Source organism: Mytilus trossulus, chromosome 12, assembly GCF_036588685.1.
Source record: "Mytilus trossulus isolate FHL-02 chromosome 12, PNRI_Mtr1.1.1.hap1, whole genome shotgun sequence".
NCBI lineage: Eukaryota > Metazoa > Mollusca > Bivalvia > Mytilida > Mytilidae > Mytilus > Mytilus trossulus.
Window position 1 is genome coordinate 52,368,637 of NC_086384.1, and position 18,347 is coordinate 52,386,983.

The 18,347-nt window shown below is 34.6% G+C and overlaps 2 protein-coding genes across 2 annotated transcripts in view; one reads left to right on the forward strand and one right to left on the reverse strand.

Annotated features, from left to right (window-relative positions):
* The window catches only part of LOC134692569 (voltage-gated potassium channel subunit beta-2-like), a 115,134-nt gene that overhangs the window by 32,255 nt on the left and 64,532 nt on the right, over positions 1–18,347 (forward strand). The gene's annotated exons all lie outside the window — the stretch shown is intronic.
* LOC134693498 (uncharacterized) lies at positions 276–8,665 on the reverse strand. Its single transcript, XM_063554333.1, has 2 exons — positions 7,911–8,665; positions 276–1,544 (listed from the first exon to the last, which is right to left on the reverse strand). Exons 1-2 carry the CDS (start codon positions 7,932–7,934, stop codon positions 276–278), a joined length of 1,293 nt encoding a protein of 430 aa, XP_063410403.1. The 5' UTR covers positions 7,935–8,665.

An 18,347-nucleotide genomic window follows, 5' to 3' on the forward strand; every position in this document is an offset into this window, starting at 1 on the left:
AACATACATGCATATTAGAAACTGAATAGCTACGGGGAGCCGGCATAACATTGCCCCCTTCCTTAAGGATTTGGTCCCCAAATATATGAGCTTAGTAAGCTTATTGATACAGCTTAGGAAAAACTCATCAAAGTAGCTGTATTTTTTTTTTTTCAGCTGACAGTATGCCTGTACTATGTGGATTTAACAACAAAGATATCATTTCATTCCCAAGATAAATTTTACTAAACATATTAGCAACAAACATCAAACTACAACAAATTTAACAACAAAGTCTAAAAACTACTGAGTCTGCATGCACATAAGTCATTCAATCTCTCCTGTACTATGGAAACAAGCCCTGACAGTTTGTAAAACTTTGCCTCCTGTAATAACTCATACAGATATATGTGTTCTCTAGGTAGATATCTTTTTTCTACGTTGCAATTGTTCCTTAAATAATTAAGAATGATCTTAAAGTGAGCTGGATCTCGGTCAAAGAAATACACATTGTTTGATGGTCGGAATGGACTTAACGGTTGCAGCATTAATGCAAATACACATGAAGGATCTGCTCTGAGTGTGTTTTTACTTGTTTCTATCTTCATCCCTCCAACATTGAGGGTAAGTGTGTTTTCTTGTGTGTCCTGTAGGGACTGTAAGAAGGTCTCTACCAATTCTGTTTTAGCAGAAAATTCAACATTCCTGATTGGATCGATTTCGGTCTCTACAGGTTCTTCTACAACGTTCTCCGTATTTTGTGGTCTACTATCTGGAGTTGGTTTCTTTACTGTCCTTGAGGAGTTAGAAGAGCTAGACGACGTTCCTGACGAGGTTGTTGAGGAGGAGGAACTCTTGTTATAGTTGTCTGCTTTCTCTAACGTCTTCACTTCAGTTTCTGATACATGCAGCTCGACTTCTTCCTCTAACAATTGGCTGCTTGTATTTCCCTCTACTTTATCTGCCTCTGGCTCTACCGATATGGTTATGGTTTCCCCATTCTCACTCATAAGATCTTGTAGTACGTCTTTTATTTTCTTCAGCCTTTGTTCTTTTGTCTCTGATGGTTTACAAATCTTTGCAGGAGTTGGCCCGGAGAGGTTGCTATTTTCTTTGTTCTCTTCTATGTCAGATCTATCAGTTCTTTTTCTCGATGTTTCCCTCAATGAGCTTCCTCTCTTCTTCCACTCCACTCCTTTATTAGTACCAGTGGTTTTATAGCTGGTTTCGCCCATCTCTGATTTGGCATATCTATTACGTCTGGGTGCCAGTTCGATCTCATTCCCATTACCATCTACTAATTTGATTTTCTTTGGCATTTCCTCAGTTCTAAACTTTTCAAAATCTTCTTCCGCCTCTTTTCCCCTACGTCCGGAGCTGTTCTGAAAGCATATCATCTGGCTTTCTAGAACCTTGCATCCATGGCTTGAATTCCGTCTTTGGAATAATTTCTTGCATTCTGGACACTTCCAGGCAAAGTCTGAGTGTCTTTCTAGTATGTGTCTCTCCAGGAACCACCTCTTATCAAATGTCATATCTTCACAGATAACACACATCCATTTACTCTATAATAGAATAAAATAACAATCATAAGAGAGAGATACATATCATGGACTGATCATTATAATAATTTATATTTTTACAACTCAACAACGTATACAAAGAGTAGTAAAACTAATTTAATTACCAGTAACGGTCATACCTATATATGTTTTTTTTTTGGTATTCAATATTTAATCATATGTAATAATTATAGATATATATATATATAAAAATAACCAACATGCATACAATACAACTTTGATCAAAGAACAAAGTTAAACTAAATTTGATAATTATCGACTATGAAAACCAGGTTGGACCATGATCTCCCAAATAAGGTTTGAGTTTATCATGGTGAACCACTTTCGGTTTCATTCTTGGACCTAGCTGAATTCTATATAAGACGTCATTCAGTCGATGGGTAACAACAAATGGACCATGCCAAGGTCTCTGAAATTTTGGATTTACACCAACTTTCCGTTGATATTGGTAATACCAGACTGGATCACCAGGATTGAACAGCTTTAAATGAATGTTATGATCATAGTTTCTCTTCATAACATCACTAGCAACATTTAAATTGGTTCTCGCAAATTCATGAACAGTCAACAATGTATGTTCAAGATCATTTACAAAGTCAGAAATAGAACTTTTAGGAGTGTCAGGAGATTTACCAAACAATAAATCTACCGGTAGATTGATTTCACGTCCATACATCATTTTACAAGGTGACACACCCGTACTTTCGTGTTCAGCTGAACGATATGCCATCATTAGAATGGGCACAAATTTGTCCCAATCCTTTTGGTGGTTCGATACAAATGAAGACAACATATTTTCCAGGGTTCTCATAAACCTCTCAGCCATTCCATCAGACTGGGGTCTCATAACCGTGGTTCTTGTTTTGTCAATATCTATCAACTTGCAAAGTTCTTTAAACAGATGAGACTCGAAATTAGCCCCTTGGTCCGTATGTATTTGTAAGGGGACTCCAAAGATCGAGATAAAATTGTCTACTAATGCTCGAGCTACCACCTCTGCTTCCTGAGATTTTAGTGGAATGGCATGTACAAACTTAGTGAAGTAATCACCAATTACGAGTAAATAATTATTTCCCTGAATTGACCTAGGCAAAGGCCCCATTATGTCCATAGCAACCCTTTCTAGAGGCGCACCGACATTATATTGTCTCATAGGTGCTTTTGGCTTCCTATTTGGTCGCTTTCGTGAAGCACATACATCACATTTGTTACACCAATTCTCAACATACTTTCGTACTCCAAACCAAAAGAATCTTTGTCTAACCTTACTTAAGGTTTTCTTGATACCTAAATGACCACCAGTGACACTATTGTGTAACTGCTTGAGCACACTTTCTTTCAAATTTTCTGGAATTACTTTTTGCCAGGTGACCTTGTCCCCTTTTTCACTTTCCCATTTTCGACATAGAATACCGTCTCTTATCTCAAATGATTCAATTCTATTCCAGAAGTATTTGATAATCGGACTGAATTTTGATATTTCTGACCAAATGGGTTTGAAATTGTTTACTAGCCAATCTCTAATTATCTTTAGTACCGGGTCATTTTCTTGTTCATTTTCTAAATCAAAATCTATCTCAACAAATTGTGCATCGTGTATCGGAGATGACGAGCTCTGTTTTTGTTGGTCCAAATGATTAGGTGTCATACTTCGAGTTTTAACTACTCCTACCCGTTGGTTAATTATGTTTTCAGGGGTCTTTGATTTGCAAACATCCACTGATGTTTCTCCTGCAAATCCTCTTTTCCCTTTTATTTTCACGGACCTTTTCAAATTGGGAACATTTAAAGTTTCAGAACTACTTGATTTACGAGCATCATATGATGCCTTTAAAGCAAATCCACTTTCATCCTTCACTTTATCAGATATGTTCACACTTTTATTTTCATGTTTTGTACAGGGTTTAGAAGCGTTTAAATCGTCTGATCTATAACTAGCATAAAGTTCTGCTGCTTCATGTTTCTTACTAGTCTCTAGACGTTGACTACCTTCAACTTTAACGGCGCCTGTTAAAGTATTCGTATCATCAACCACAACTGACTTTACTACCACTTCTTTAGCTGAAATCTCGTTATTTATTTCAACCTCTCCTAAACCCACATTTGAAAATTTATTCTCAACTTTCGAGCAATATGAACAATCATCTGGACAAGGTTTACGACTCAATGCATCAGCATTTGAATGAATACGACCAGGGCGATGTATTATTTGAAAATCATATGCACCAAGTGTTTCCAACCAGCGGGCAAGCTGACCCTCAGGATTTTTGAAATTTACTAACCATCTAAGAGACCCATGATCTGTACGAACAGTAAAAGATCGACCATAAAGATAGTGATGAAAATTTTTAACTGCACGGACGATAGCAAGCAATTCTTTTCTGGTGACACAATAATTCCTTTCACTTTTAGAAAACGTTTTACTAAAATATCCAATCACTCGTTCTACCCCATCTTGGATTTGAGATAAAACAGCCCCCATTCCTACATTGCTAGCATCTGTATCAAGAATAAAACCACCATCATCCATTGGATAACCTAAGATAGGTGCAGATATTAACAACTTTTTCAGATGCTCAAACGAGCAATTACAAGCTTCTGTCCATTCAAATTTCTTACACTTCTCGGTTAATTGATGAAGGGGCTTTGCAATAGTAGAGAAATTTTCTACAAATCGACGATAATATGAACAAAGTCCGATAAAGCTACGTACATCTTTTACATTCTTGGGAGTGGGCCAATCTTGCACGGCCTTAATTTTTTCATCGTCAGTACTTATCCCTTCATGACTAACTTTATGTCCCAAAAAGGTTACTTCCTTTTGAAGAAGGAAGCACTTCTTAGGATGTAATTTTAAATTAGCTGATCTTAGCCTATCACAAACTTCACTTAAATTTTTGAGATGCTCATCAAAAGTTTTGGAGAACACAATAATGTCATCAAGATACACTAAGCATATCCTCCAAGTTAGACCAGAAAATATTTTCTCGACTAACCGCTCAAAAGTCGCGGGAGCCCCACATAGTCCAAAACATAGCACTTTAAATTGCCATAAACCACTACCAGGTATTGCAAAAGCTGTTTTCTCCCGATCTTTCTCATCTAAACCACATTGCCAGTAACCACTGCGCATGTCCAGAGTTGAGAACCACTTACTGCCGCTTAAAGCATCCAGAGTGTCCTCTATACGAGGAATCGGTTGGCTATCTTTTTCAGTAATATCATTAATTTTCCTAAAATCTATACAGAATCGAATACTCTGGTCTTTCTTTTTCGTGACCATGACCACTGGGGAACACCAAGCACTACTTGAAGGTTCTATGATACCCCTTGATGCCATGTCTTGTATCTCTTTCTCTGCCACCTCTCTCTTTGCCAAAGGCAGTCTATAAGGTTTAAGTTTGATGGGTTTTGCATTGCCCGTATTTATTTTATGGTTAACGATTTCAGTATGCCCAATATCAGATGGAGATTTTGAAAAAAACATCTTGATAAGAACATAAAAACTCCCTTAGCTTTTTGACTTCAATATTATCCAAATCTTTGGAACTTTTCTCAAATACACCCTTTAAATGATCAGGAATGTCCACTTTAGTGTTACTATCTGCACAATTGACCCGACTTACAGTACTCACTTCATACGTTTCTAAGTCAACAGGTTCAAAAGTACCCACAATTGTGTTTTTATAAACCTTGACCGGCTCTGAGCTAAAATTAGCAACCCTTAAAGGTATGATATTTGAATTTGGCTGAACTACTACTCTGGCTAACAACAAACCAGTTTTGTCAATAAACGACCTGTTTGTCTCCACAAGACCTACTTCATTAAATATAACCGGGCCACATGGAACTCCTTTTATTATCATTTCACTATCAGGCGGAATATCAACTGTTTCCGCAATTGAGATTCGACAACATGAGCTATCACCTTTATTTGTAAAACAGGTTATAAACTCATCCTTAATTCTCAGGCAACCTTTGCTAAAAAGAACATCAATACTATTAGTCATCAAAAAGTCCATACCAAGTATAGCCATATCTTTGATTTCAGCTAACAAAAACTCGTGTTTGAAAACATGTTTTCCTAATTTTATTTCTAAATTAACTTTTCCAATAAACTCTGAAACCTCTCCAGTTGCTGTTAATAAATTCATTCTGACTGGCATAACTTGAGGTCTATTCTCAAGTGCAAGGCTATCAAAGAAATCTTTTCTCAAAATGGAGACACTCGCCCCAGAATCAACCAACATATTTACAGACATAGAATTTATACTAGCAACTACAAAATATCCATTATCTTTTCCCCAAGAAACATTTGAAATAACTGTGTTGGGTCTTTTTATCGTGGTCGAGCCGCGACCCCCGCACTCGACGCTTGGTAGTTTTCCGAGCTGTTATAATTTTGGTTGTTGTTTCTATTCCCAAAATTATTTGATCCTCTTTGCTGACGTGAACCATTATTGTTATTATTGGTATAACGTTGACTATTAGTATTATTTTTCTTTATGGCCCCTACATCATTTTGTAGATTTCGTATGCCTAGTTTTATTTCTTTTATTTCACTAGCCAATTTACTATCATCACTGTCACATGCATCAGCAGTTCTCACTGATCGCCCTTTTTGTCTATCTGCTAGTCTTAAAGCTTCAAGACGAACAGCAATATTTTCAGCTTCATATATCGTTTTTGGACCTACTTCTCTCAATCTTAGACGAATGTCAGTTTCAGTTATAGCGTCAATAAAGTAATCAAGCGCAAGGGTATCCCTGACAATAGGGGAAGTACCAGGATATGCTCGCCTTGTAAGTTTTTTAATTGCCTGTGCCAGTTCAGGCAAACTTTCGTTCCTTAATCTAACTCTAGTCTGTAGCTCAGCTCTAAAAACTTCTGACCGATTTATAGAACCAAATCTGCTTTTAAGCATTGTCACTAAACATTCAAAGTCATGCCTTTCACCCTCTGTCATTTCATTTAAAAGAGCACGAGCGCTACCTGTTAGACTACTTGCCAACAATAAGGCTTTAGACCTTAAGTCCCAATCATTAAGTTCCGCCAAAAGATAAAATTGTGTGAGATACTCTTCTAGATCGTCTGATCCGTCATACAGCTGAGGTTTAATTTTACATTTTATTTCAGGTTTAGCCCTGATGTTCTCAGTGAAATGGCTATTATTCAAATCTTGTTTATTATGTTTGGCTTCTCCACTCGCACTTATAGAGGAACTATCATACCCCCTTCCCAAAATTGGAGTGGTTTTATTTGTTAAATGATGGTCAAATTTTGCCAACATACTGTCCATTTTCTCAGAAAAATCTGAAAGACATTTATCTACCATAAATTTCATTTCAACTTTAGCGTCAGCAACCCTTCTATCTGCTGCTACATTGTTTTCACTACTAGAAGCTATCACTTCATTCGATAGTGTTTCATTTACCTCATGTCTACTCCCAGTATTGGGACCGAACGTAACGATATTTGAATCGTCCATTTCTATTTTTACAACAACTTTAGATTTTGATATACAAACAATATTAGACTCTAATATATTGAGAGTGGTATCCCACCGCTGCCACCAATTGTTACGCTGCCTCTCTGGCGTTAGAGTCGGGCACCAGAGATAACAGGGTTACATAAAAAGGAACCTATTAGAGGTCGAGAAAGGTGTCTTAATTTAAACCACCGATCTAAACCCGAAATAGGACGAAGGAATTATATACCAATAAAGGTGTATTAATGCGCTATTGTAGTCCTGTTTTCATAAGTATTATTAAAATAAAAATAGAATAATAATGAAGTTCAACATTTTATTAATGAGATAAAATACTGGAACGAGTCTGGACTCTCGGTGCTGTCACTGGTCAGTGCCCCCGGGTATGGTTGGTCTTACAATTATTCACGAGAGTGAATACTACTCATAAACTATATATTTATAGCTTTTCTTTAACACAAATCCTTAATATCAAGGTTTCAATCATAGTTATATAATGACTCTTATTAAACAAGATCAAAAGCCTTGTTCTTCATCAAACTGTTATATTAAAAACATATAAATATATATATGTTCTTCAATTAACTATCTTTGTTACTATCTCAATAGTCACGGTTATATTTTCATTAATTTATATTATACACATCTGAATCTCCAAATCTGGTGACAAAAATATTTAGTCACCGTCACCCGCAAGTATAGTCACCGTCACCGATATTATATAGTCACCGTCACCGACAGCTATAGTCACCGTCACCGATATTATAGTCACCGTCACCGAGATTTAATCACCAGGACTTAGATTTGTCACCGTCACCTTTAATAAACTATAATTATATAATATATTTCACAATACTAACTTTTAAACTCATTACATCCGACATAATTGTATTTTAGTTTATCTATCTATTTCATACGACTCTTTCCACAAGTTTGAGCTATCTCCCTTGACGCAGTCAACCACACGTATTTATATCCTTAATTGACCAATGAGAATTGAGCTTATATAAAGACGTCCAATCACGAGCCATCACTCTTCTTAGGGAAATTCCCTTAACGGTGACAAAATAGTAAACAATGCCATGTTCTTCACGAATAAATATAGTTTAAGTATTTAAAATGCAACTAAAAGCTTGGAAAACTTTTGTAATGGATACAAACAGATACAAACTACTGTATATAGCAATCGAAAGTCAACAAATAACGAGCATTATAACCAATACACATCAAACATGTAAGTATCACCTAGATCGGTGACCAACATTGAAAATCGGAACGAGAGTTATTTACAGTCTTTAACTGTTCCGAGAAATTAGCAATCATACACAAAAGAAACCCAAACATAACGAATTATAAGATGTAAAATTATGCCGACATGAATCACCATTTAATTATTATTTACAGCCGTAAACAAAAATCTATGGCCTACTTTCATTTTCAAACAGTACGAGAATAAACATCATCTGTCTCAAAAACAATGATACTCAGTTTTAAATCATACAAATTAATAGTTTTATATATACAAAAATAAGCCTTTCCTGACTTATCAAACACATTCGATAACCAACTTCTGATCATGGATCATAACAACAACATACATGCATATTAGAAACTGAATAGCTACGGGGAGCCGGCATAACAGTATATCAAATGAAAGGTCATGATGTGTACATTTGAAATATCAAATTCCCGACCTCCAAAAATTAGTTGGATAGGGTTATTAAGTGCAAAAATCAAACTTTCTAGAACATGGCGTTGTAGCATATCAAATGAAAGCTCATCTACTCCGTGTTACATATATCATACTTCCGATCTCAAAAATGTAGGCAGATGAGGTCATTAAGTGTTAAAAGCGAAAAGTTTGAGAAGGTATGCTTGTCGTATATCAAACGAAAGGTCGTACAAAGTACATTATGAAAGCATCACTTTTACAGGAAAGACCTTTCAATTGTTTTACAAACAATTGAGATACTAGTTAAGGTCTTTCCTCTCCGTGAGGAAAGACCTTATTGTTTTTCGCATGTTTTTTTTTTTTTTTTTTTTTTTTTTTTTTTTTTTTTTTCATCCAGCATTTGTTTCACATGGCCTCCCCTCGTTTCTATTGGAGTTATCAAAACCAAATATGGACCATCGGTAGACCTCATTATGAAGTATTACCAGATGAGGCTGTGTAGGATTTCATCATCCCCTTTAGAAGTTATCTCCCTTTTATTGATTTTTTTCAACATGGCCCCCCCTCGTTGTTTTTAAAGATATCATGATCTTATTTGGACAATTGGTACATCTCATCATGATGTATTACCATATGAGGCTGCATAGAATTTCATCATCCCCTTTGAGAGTTATTTGCCCTTGAAACAATATCTTTCCTTTGCTCATTTCTCAAAAAATGTTAGAGATAGAATCGATTTGAAAACGGCAACATGTACAGGAACAGATGGCAATGTTAATGAACATATACAATCATTTTGTTATTAACCCTTATAAGGAGTTATTCCACTTGAAAAATTGTATACAATTTTAGAAAAAACCTATTTCAAGAACTGAAAGTCGTAGAGACTTGGGACCTTCACCAATAATCTTTAATTCATGTGACCTTCAATATGCACCCAAGGTCAAAGGTCACAGAGTGCAAAAAAAAATTACGCTGCAATTTCAAGCTTACATATTAGGAAAACGATAAGACTTTGCTGCCTACATACAGCGTATAAAATGTTCCTCTCGACGAACTCTACATTTTATATAATAAGCCCAAAAATGTCCGACCGTCTGTTCAAAAGTTACAACAGGATGATTATTAAAAGTATAGTATTTTGTGTATATCTTTTTAAAGGTAACAGATATCAACCTACTATAAACTGAAAAGATGATCAGTAATTCAAGACCTTCAATTTGAGGTCAATGTCAGGTCATGATGAAATTTCACCTTGACCTTCACATTATACTATGACCTTGACCTTGTGATATTTAAAAGGTCAAGTGGTCCTGAGTTGAATGGTGATAGTCCCATGTCTTTACGACTTCCGGTTCTCAAGTTTTGTATTGCATCATATATTTGATGATTAATTGTGACCTTAGTGAACTTTAAAATTGTCTTAATTCTTTTTCTATAGTGTTGTCCTTTAACTGCAGATCATTTACCATTTAACAGATTTGAGATATCTATTGTCGTTTTAGAGATAATGCAGTTTGAAATTTTTCGAGCGGCGGCAAGTATTTCTGAAACAACAACAGCTAACCACTTAAAAAGTTTAAGAAATTGAAGAGATTGACATAGTTATATGTTTAACCAAATACCAAAAACATTCCATGGAAAAAAAGCACCCAAAAATAAATTTGAAATTTTCATGTTTTGCATTGACTTTGTGAGTTTCATAACTTCTATTTATATAGTTGATATTGCATCATTTTTTGCGCTTTGTCAAATGGGGTCATCTGATATATCAAATTGAAGGTCTCAATAAACTCTACTTAAAAATGAAAATTTTAAACCTCTTTTTCATCCCAGGTGGAAGGGTGGGGTCATTTAGTGCAAACATTCAAATTTCTCAGATGGTAAGGTTGTCGCATATCAAATGAAAGAACATAAAGCGTACATTTCAAATTTCAAATTGACGTCCCTCAAAAATTGGTTGGATGGGGTCATTGAGTGCAAAAAAAATAATTTCTTTTACAATAGGGTTGTTGTATATCAAATGAAAGGTCATGATGTGTACACTTGAAATACCAAATTCCCAACCTCCAAAAATTGGTTGGATGGGGTTATTAAGTGCAAAATTTAAACTTTTTAGAACATGGCGTTGTCGCATATCAAATGAAAGCTCATCTACCATGTGTTACATATATCATACTTCCGATCTCAAAAATGTAGGCGGATGAGGTCATTAAGTGTAAAAAGCGAAAAGTTTCAGAAGGTATGCTAGTCGTATATCAAACGAAAGGTCGTACAAAGAACATAACGAAAACATCACTTTTACAGGAAAGACCTTTCAATTGTTTTACAAACAATTGAGATACTAGTTTTTCTAATGTTTTTTCTTTTTCTTTTTTTTCTTCCAACATTTGTTTGACAAGGCCTCCTCCCCTTTCTGTTGAAGTTATCAAGACCAAATATGGACCATCGATAGACCTCATCATGAACTTTTACAAGATGAACTTTTGTAGGATTTCATCATCCCCTTTAGAAGTTATCTCCCTTTTATTGATTTTTTTCAACATGGCCCCCCTTAAATGTTTTAAAAGATATCATGACCTTATTTGGACAATAGCTAGATCTTATCATAATATGTTACCATATGAGGCTGCTAAGGATTTCATCATCCCTTATGAGAGTTATGTCCCCTTGAAGCAATTTCTTTCTTTTACATTTTTAGCAAAAAGTATTCAAGACAGAATCGATTTGAAAACGGTAACATGTACAAGAACAGATGGCAATGTTATTGAACATATACAATCATTTTGTTATTAACCCTTATAAGGAGTTATTCCCCTTGAAAAATTGTGAACACTTTTAGAATTTTTTTATTTTCAGAACCGGAAGTCGTAGAGACTTGGGACCTGCACCAATAATCTGTAATTCATGTGACCTTGAATATGCACCCAAGGTCAAAGGTCACTGAGTGCAAAAAAAAATTACGCTGCAATTTCAAGCTTACATATTAGGAAAACGATAAGACTTTGCTGCATACATACAGCGTATAAAATGTTCCTCTCGACGAGCTCTACATTTTATATTATTAACCGAAAAATGTCCGACCGTCTGTTCAAAAGTTACAACGGGATGATTCTTAAAAATCTAGTATTTTGTGTATATCTTTTTTAAGGTAACAGATATCAACCTACTATATACTGCAAAGATGATCAGTAATTCAAGACCTTCAATTTGAGGTCAATGTTACGTCATGATGCAATTTCACCTTGACCTTCACATTATACTATGACCTTGACATTGTGATCTCTGAAAGGTCAAGTGGTCCTGAGTTGAATGGTGATAGTCCCATGTCTCTATGACTTCCGGTTCTCAAGTTTGGTATTGCATTATATATTTGATGATTAATTGTGACCTTGGTGAACTTTGAAATTGTCCCAATTCTTTTTCTATAATGTTGTCCTTCAACTGTAGATCATTTATCATTTAACAGATTTGAGATATCTATTGTCGTTATAGAGATACTGCAGTTTAAAGTTTTGCGAGCGGAGGCATGTATTTCTGAATCAACAAGAGCTTACCACTTAAAATGTTTAAGAAATTGAAGAGGTTGACATAGTTATATGTTTGACCAAATACCAAAAACATTCCATGGAAAAATACACCAAAAAATCATTTTGAAATTTTCAAGTTTTGCATTGACTTTGTAAGTTTTATAACTTCTATTTATATAGTTGATATTGCATCATTATTTGTACTTTGTCAAATGGGGTCATCTGATATATCAAATTGAAGGTCTAAATAAACTCTACCTAAAAATGAAAATTTTGAACCCCCTTTTCATCCCAGTGGGCAGGGTGGGTTCATTTAGTGCAAACATTCAAATTTCTCAGATGGTAAGGTTGTCGCATATCAAATGAAAGAACATAAAGCGTACATTTCAAATTTCAAATTGACGTCTCCCAAAAATGGGTTGGATGGGGTCATTGAGTGCAAAATATAAATTTTCTTTAAAGATAGGGTTGTTGTATATCAAATGAAAGGTCATGATGTGTACATTTAAAATATCAAATTCCCGACCTCAAAAAATTAGTTGGATAGGGTTATTAAGTGCAAAAATCAAACTTTCTAGAAAATGGCGTTGTCGCATATCAAATGAAAGCTCATCTACTCTGTATTACATATATCATACTTCCGATCTCAAAACTGTAGGCGGATGAGGTCATTAAGTGTTAAAAGCGAAAAGTTTGAAAAGGTATGCTTGTCGTATATCAAACGAAAGGTCGTACAAAGTACATAACGAAAACACTAGTTAAGGTCTTTCCCCTACATGGGAAAGACCTTATTGTTTTTCTAATGTTTTTTTTTCTTTTTTTTCTTCCAGCATTTTTTTGGCACGCCCTCCTACCGCTTCTATTGGAGTTATCAATCCCAAAATTGAACCATCGATAGACCTCAACATGAACTTTTACCAGATGAACTTTTGTAGGATTTCACCTGCCCCTTAAGAAGTTATCTCCCTTTTATTAATTTTTTTCAACATGGTCCCCCCAAAATGTGTTTAAAGATATCATGACTTTATTTGGACAATAGGTAGATCTCACAATGATGTATTACCATATGAGGCTGCATAGGATTTCATCATCTACTTTGAGAGTTATATCCCCTTGAAGCAATTTCTTTTATTTGCATTTTTTTCAAAAAGTATCAGAGATAGAATTTAATTGAAAATGACAGCATGTATTAGAACAGAAGGCAATGTTTATAAACATAAACAATTAATTTGTTACTAACCCTTATAAGGAGTTATTTCCCTTTAAAAATTAAAAAAAATAATTCAAAAATTTTATTTCGAGAACCGGAAGTCATAGAGACTTTGAACCTTCACCAATAATCTTTAATTCATGTGACCTTCAATATGCATCCAAGGTCAAAGGTCACAGAGTGCAAAAAAAAATTACGCTGCAATTTCAAGCTTACATATTAGGAAAACGATAAGACTTTGCTGCCTACATACAGCGTATAAAATGTTCCTCTCGACGAACTCTACAATTTATATAATAAGCCCAAAAATGTCCGATCGTCTGTTCAAAAGTTACAACGGGATGATTATTAAAAGTAAAGTATTTTGTGTATATCTTTTTAAAGGTAACAGATATCAACCTACTATGAACTTAAAAGATGATCAGTAGTTCAAGACCTTCATTTTGAGGTCAATGTCAGGTCATGATGAAATTTCACCTTGACCTTCACATTATACTATGACAATGACCTTGTGATATTTATAAGGTCAAGTGGTCCTGCGTTGAATGGTGATAGTCCCATGTCTTTACGACTTCCGGTTCTCAAGTTTTGTATTGCATCATATATTTGATGATTAATTGTGACCTTAGTGAACTTTATAATTGTCTTAATTCTTTTTCTATAATGTTGTCCTTTAACTGTAGATCATTTATCATTTAACAGATTTGAGATATCTATTGTCGTTTTAGAGATAATGCAGTTTTAAGTTTTGCGAGCGGAGGCATGTATTTCTGAATCATCAAGAGCTTACCACTTAAAATGTTTAAGAAATTGAAGAGGTTGACATAGTTATATGTTTGACAAAATACCAAAAACATTCCATTTAAAAAAACACTAAAAAATTCAATTTGAAATTTTCATGTTTTGCATTGACTTTGTAAGTTTCATAATTTCTATTTATAAAGTTGATATTGCATCATTATTTGCACTTTGTCAAATGGGGTCATCTGATATATCAAATTGAAGGTCTTAATAAACTCTACTTAAAAATGAAAATTTGAAACCCCCTTTTCATCCATGGGAGACGGGTGGGGTCATTTAGTGCAAACATTCAAATTTCTCAGATGGTAAGGTTGTCGCATATCAAATGAAAGAACATAAAGCGAACATTTCAAATTTCAAATTGACGTCTCCCAAAAATGAGTTGGATGGGGTCATTGAGTGCAAAAAATAAATGTTCTTTTAAGGTAGGGTTGTTGTATATCAAATGAAAGGTCATGATGTGTACATTTCAAATTGCAAATTCCTGACCTTCAAAAATTAGTAAGATAGGGTTATTGAGTGCAAAAATCAAACTTTCTAGAATATGGCGTTGTCGCATATCAAATGAAAGCTCATCTACTCTATGTTACATATATAATAATTCCGATCTCAAAAATGTAGGCGGATGAGGTCATTAAGTGATAAAAGTAAAAAGTTTCAGAAGGTATGCTTGTCGTATATCAAACGAAAGGTCGTACAAAGTACATTATGAAAGCATCACTTTTACAGGAAAGACCTTTCAATTGTTTTACAAACAATTGAGATACTAGTTTCTTTTTCTTTTTCTTTTTTTTCTTCCAACATTTGTTTGACAAGGCCTCCTCCCCTTTCTGTTGAAGTTATCAAGACCAAATATGGACCATCGATAGACCTCATCATGAACTTTTACAAGATGAACTTTTGTAGGATTTCATCATCCCCTTTAGAAGTTATCTCCCTTTTATTGATTTTTTTCAACATGGCCCCCCTTAAATGTTTTAAAAGATATCATGACCTTATTTGGACAATAGCTAGATCTTATCATGATGTGTTACCATATGAGGCTGCTAAGGATTTCATCATCCCTTATGAGAGTTATGTTCCCTTGAATAAATTTCTTTCTTTTACATTTTTCTCAAAAAGTATTCAAGCTAGAATCGATTTGAAAACAGCAACATGTACAAGAACAGATGGCAATGTTAATGAACATGTACAATCATTTTGTTATTAATCCTTATAAGGAGTTATTCCCCTTTAAAAATTGTACATAATTTTAGAAAAATTGTATTTCGAGAACCAGAAGTCGTAGAAACTTGGGACCTTCACCAATAATCTGTAATTCATGTGACCTTTACCATGCACCCAAGGTCAAAGGTCACCGAGTGCAAAAAAAAATTATGCTGCAATTTCAAGCTTACATATTAGGAAAACGATAAGACTTTGCTGCATACTACCAGCGTATAAATTGTTCCTCTCGACGAGCTCTACATTTTATACAATAAGCCCAATAATGTCCGACCGTCTGTTCAAAAGTTACAACGGGATGAGTCTTAAAAGTATAGTATTTTGTGTATATCTTTTAAAAGGTAACATATATCAACCTACTATCAACGGCAAAGATGATCAGTATTTCAAGACCTTCAATTTGAGGTCAATGTCAGGTCATGATGAAATTTCACCTTGACCTTCACAGTATACTATGACCTTGACCTTGTGATATTTGAAAGGTCAAGTGGTCCTGAGTTGAATGGTGGTAGTCCCATGTCTCCACGGCTTCCGGTTCTTAAGTTTGGTATTGCATCATATATTTGATGATTAATTGTGACCTTGGTGAACTTTGAAATTGTCCCATTTCTTTTTCTATAGTGTTGTCCTTTAACTGCAGATCATTTACCATTTAACAGATTTGCGATATCTATTGTCGTTTTAGAGATAATGCAGTTTGAAATTTTTCAAGCGGCGGCAAGTATTTCTGAAACATCAACAGCTAACCACTTAAAATGTTTAAGAAATTGAAGAGATTGACATAGTTATATGTTTAACCAAATACCAAAAACATTCCATGGAAAAAAAAACACCCAAAAATAAATTTGAAATTTTCATGTTTTGCATTGACTTTGCGAGTTTCATAACTTCTATTTATATAGTTGATATTGCATCATTTTTTGCACTTTGTCAAATGGGGTCATCTGATATATCAAATTGAAGGTCTCCATAAACTCTACTTAAAAATGAAAATTTTAAACCTCTTTTTCATCCCAGGTGGAAGGGTGGGGTCATTTAGTGCAAAAATTCAAATTTCTCAGATGGTAAGGTTGTCGCATATCAAATGAAAGAACATAAAGCGTACATTTCAAATTTCAAATTGACGTCCCCCAAAAATTGGTTGGATGGGGTCATTGAGTGCAAAAAAAAAAATTTCATTTACAATAGGGTTGTTGTATATCAAATGAAAGGTCATGATGTGTACATTTGAAATATCAAATTCCCAACCTCCAAAAATTGGTTGGATGGGGTTATTAAGTGCAAAATTTAAACTTTTTAGAACATGGTGTTGTCGCATATCAAATGAAAGCTCATCTACCATGTGTTACATATATCATACTTCCGATCTCAAGATGTAGGCGGATGAGGTCATTAAGTGTAAAAAGCGAAAAGTTTCAGAAGGTATGCTTGTCGTATATCAAACGAAAGGTCGTACAAAGAACATAACGAAAACATCACTTTTACAGGAAAGACCTTTCAATTGTTTTACAAACAATTGAGATACTAGTTAAGGTCTTTCCCCTACGTGAGGAAAGACCTTATTGTTTTTCTAATTAAGGTCTTTCCCCTACATGAGGAAAGACCTTATTGTTAAGGTCTTTCCTCTCCGCGAGGAAAGACCTTATTGTTTTTCTAATGTTTTTTTTTTTTCTTTTTTTTCTTTTTTTTCTTCCAACATTTGTTTGACAAGGCCTCATCCCCTTTCTGTTGAAGTTATCAATACCAAATATGGATCATTGATAGACCTCATCATGAACTTTTACCAGATGAACTTTTGTAGGATTTCATCATCCCCTTTAGAAGTTATCTCCCTTTTATTGATTTTTTTCAACATGGCCCCCCTTAAATGTTTTAAAAGATATCATGACCTTATTTGGACAAAAGTTAGATCTCATCATGATGTGTTACCATATGAGGCTGCTAAGGATTTCATCATTCCCTATGAGAGTTACGTCCCCTTGAAGCAATTTCTTTCTTTTACATTTTTATCAAAAAGTATTCAAGATAGATTCGATTTGAAAACGGCAACATGTACAAGACCAAATGGCAATGATAATAAACATATACAATCATTTAGTTGTTAACCCTTATAAGGAGATATTTCCCTTGAAAAAAAATACACAATTTTTGAAAAATTGTATCTCGAGAACCGGAAGTCGTAAAGACTTGGGACCTACACCAATAATCTTAAGTTCATGTGACCTTTAATTTGCACCCAAGGTCAAAGGTCACCAAGTGCAAAAAAAAATTACGCTGCAATTTCAAGCTTGCATATTAAGAAAACGATAAGAGTTTGCTGCATACTTACAGTGTATAAAATGTTCCTCTCGACGAGCTCTACATTTTATACACTGAGCTCAAAAGATTCCGACTGTCTGTTCAAAAGTTACGACAACTGATTCTTAAAAGTATAGTATTGTGTGTATATCTTTTTAAAGGTAACAGATATCAACCTACTATAAACAGCAAAGATGATCAGTAGTTCAAGACCTTCAATTTGAGGTCAATGTCAGGTCATGATGAAATTTCACCTTGACCTTCACATTATACTATGACCTTGACCTTGTGACATTTGAAAGGTCAAGTGGTCTTGAGTTGAATGGTGATAGTCCCATGTCTCTACGACTTCCGGTTCTCAAGTTTTGTATTGCATCATATATTTGATGATTAATTGTGACCTTGGTGAACTTTGAAATTGTCCACATTCTTTTTCTATAATGTTGTCCTTCAACTGTAGATCATTTATCATTTAACAGATTTGAGATATCTATTGTCGTTTTAGAGATAATGCAGTTTGAAGTTTTGCGAGCGGAGGCATGTATTTCTGAATCATCAAGAG

What these genes read in the sequence shown, in the direction of transcription:
- LOC134693498 (XM_063554333.1), bottom strand. Translation starts at nt 7,934, where the DNA reads ATGTCGGATGTAATGAGTTTAAAA. An exon ending in CGGATGTAATGAGTTTAAAA is followed by an intron (nt 1,545 to 7,910) that starts GTTAGTATTGTG and finishes ATTCTATTATAG; the next exon opens with AGTAAATGGATGTGTGTTAT.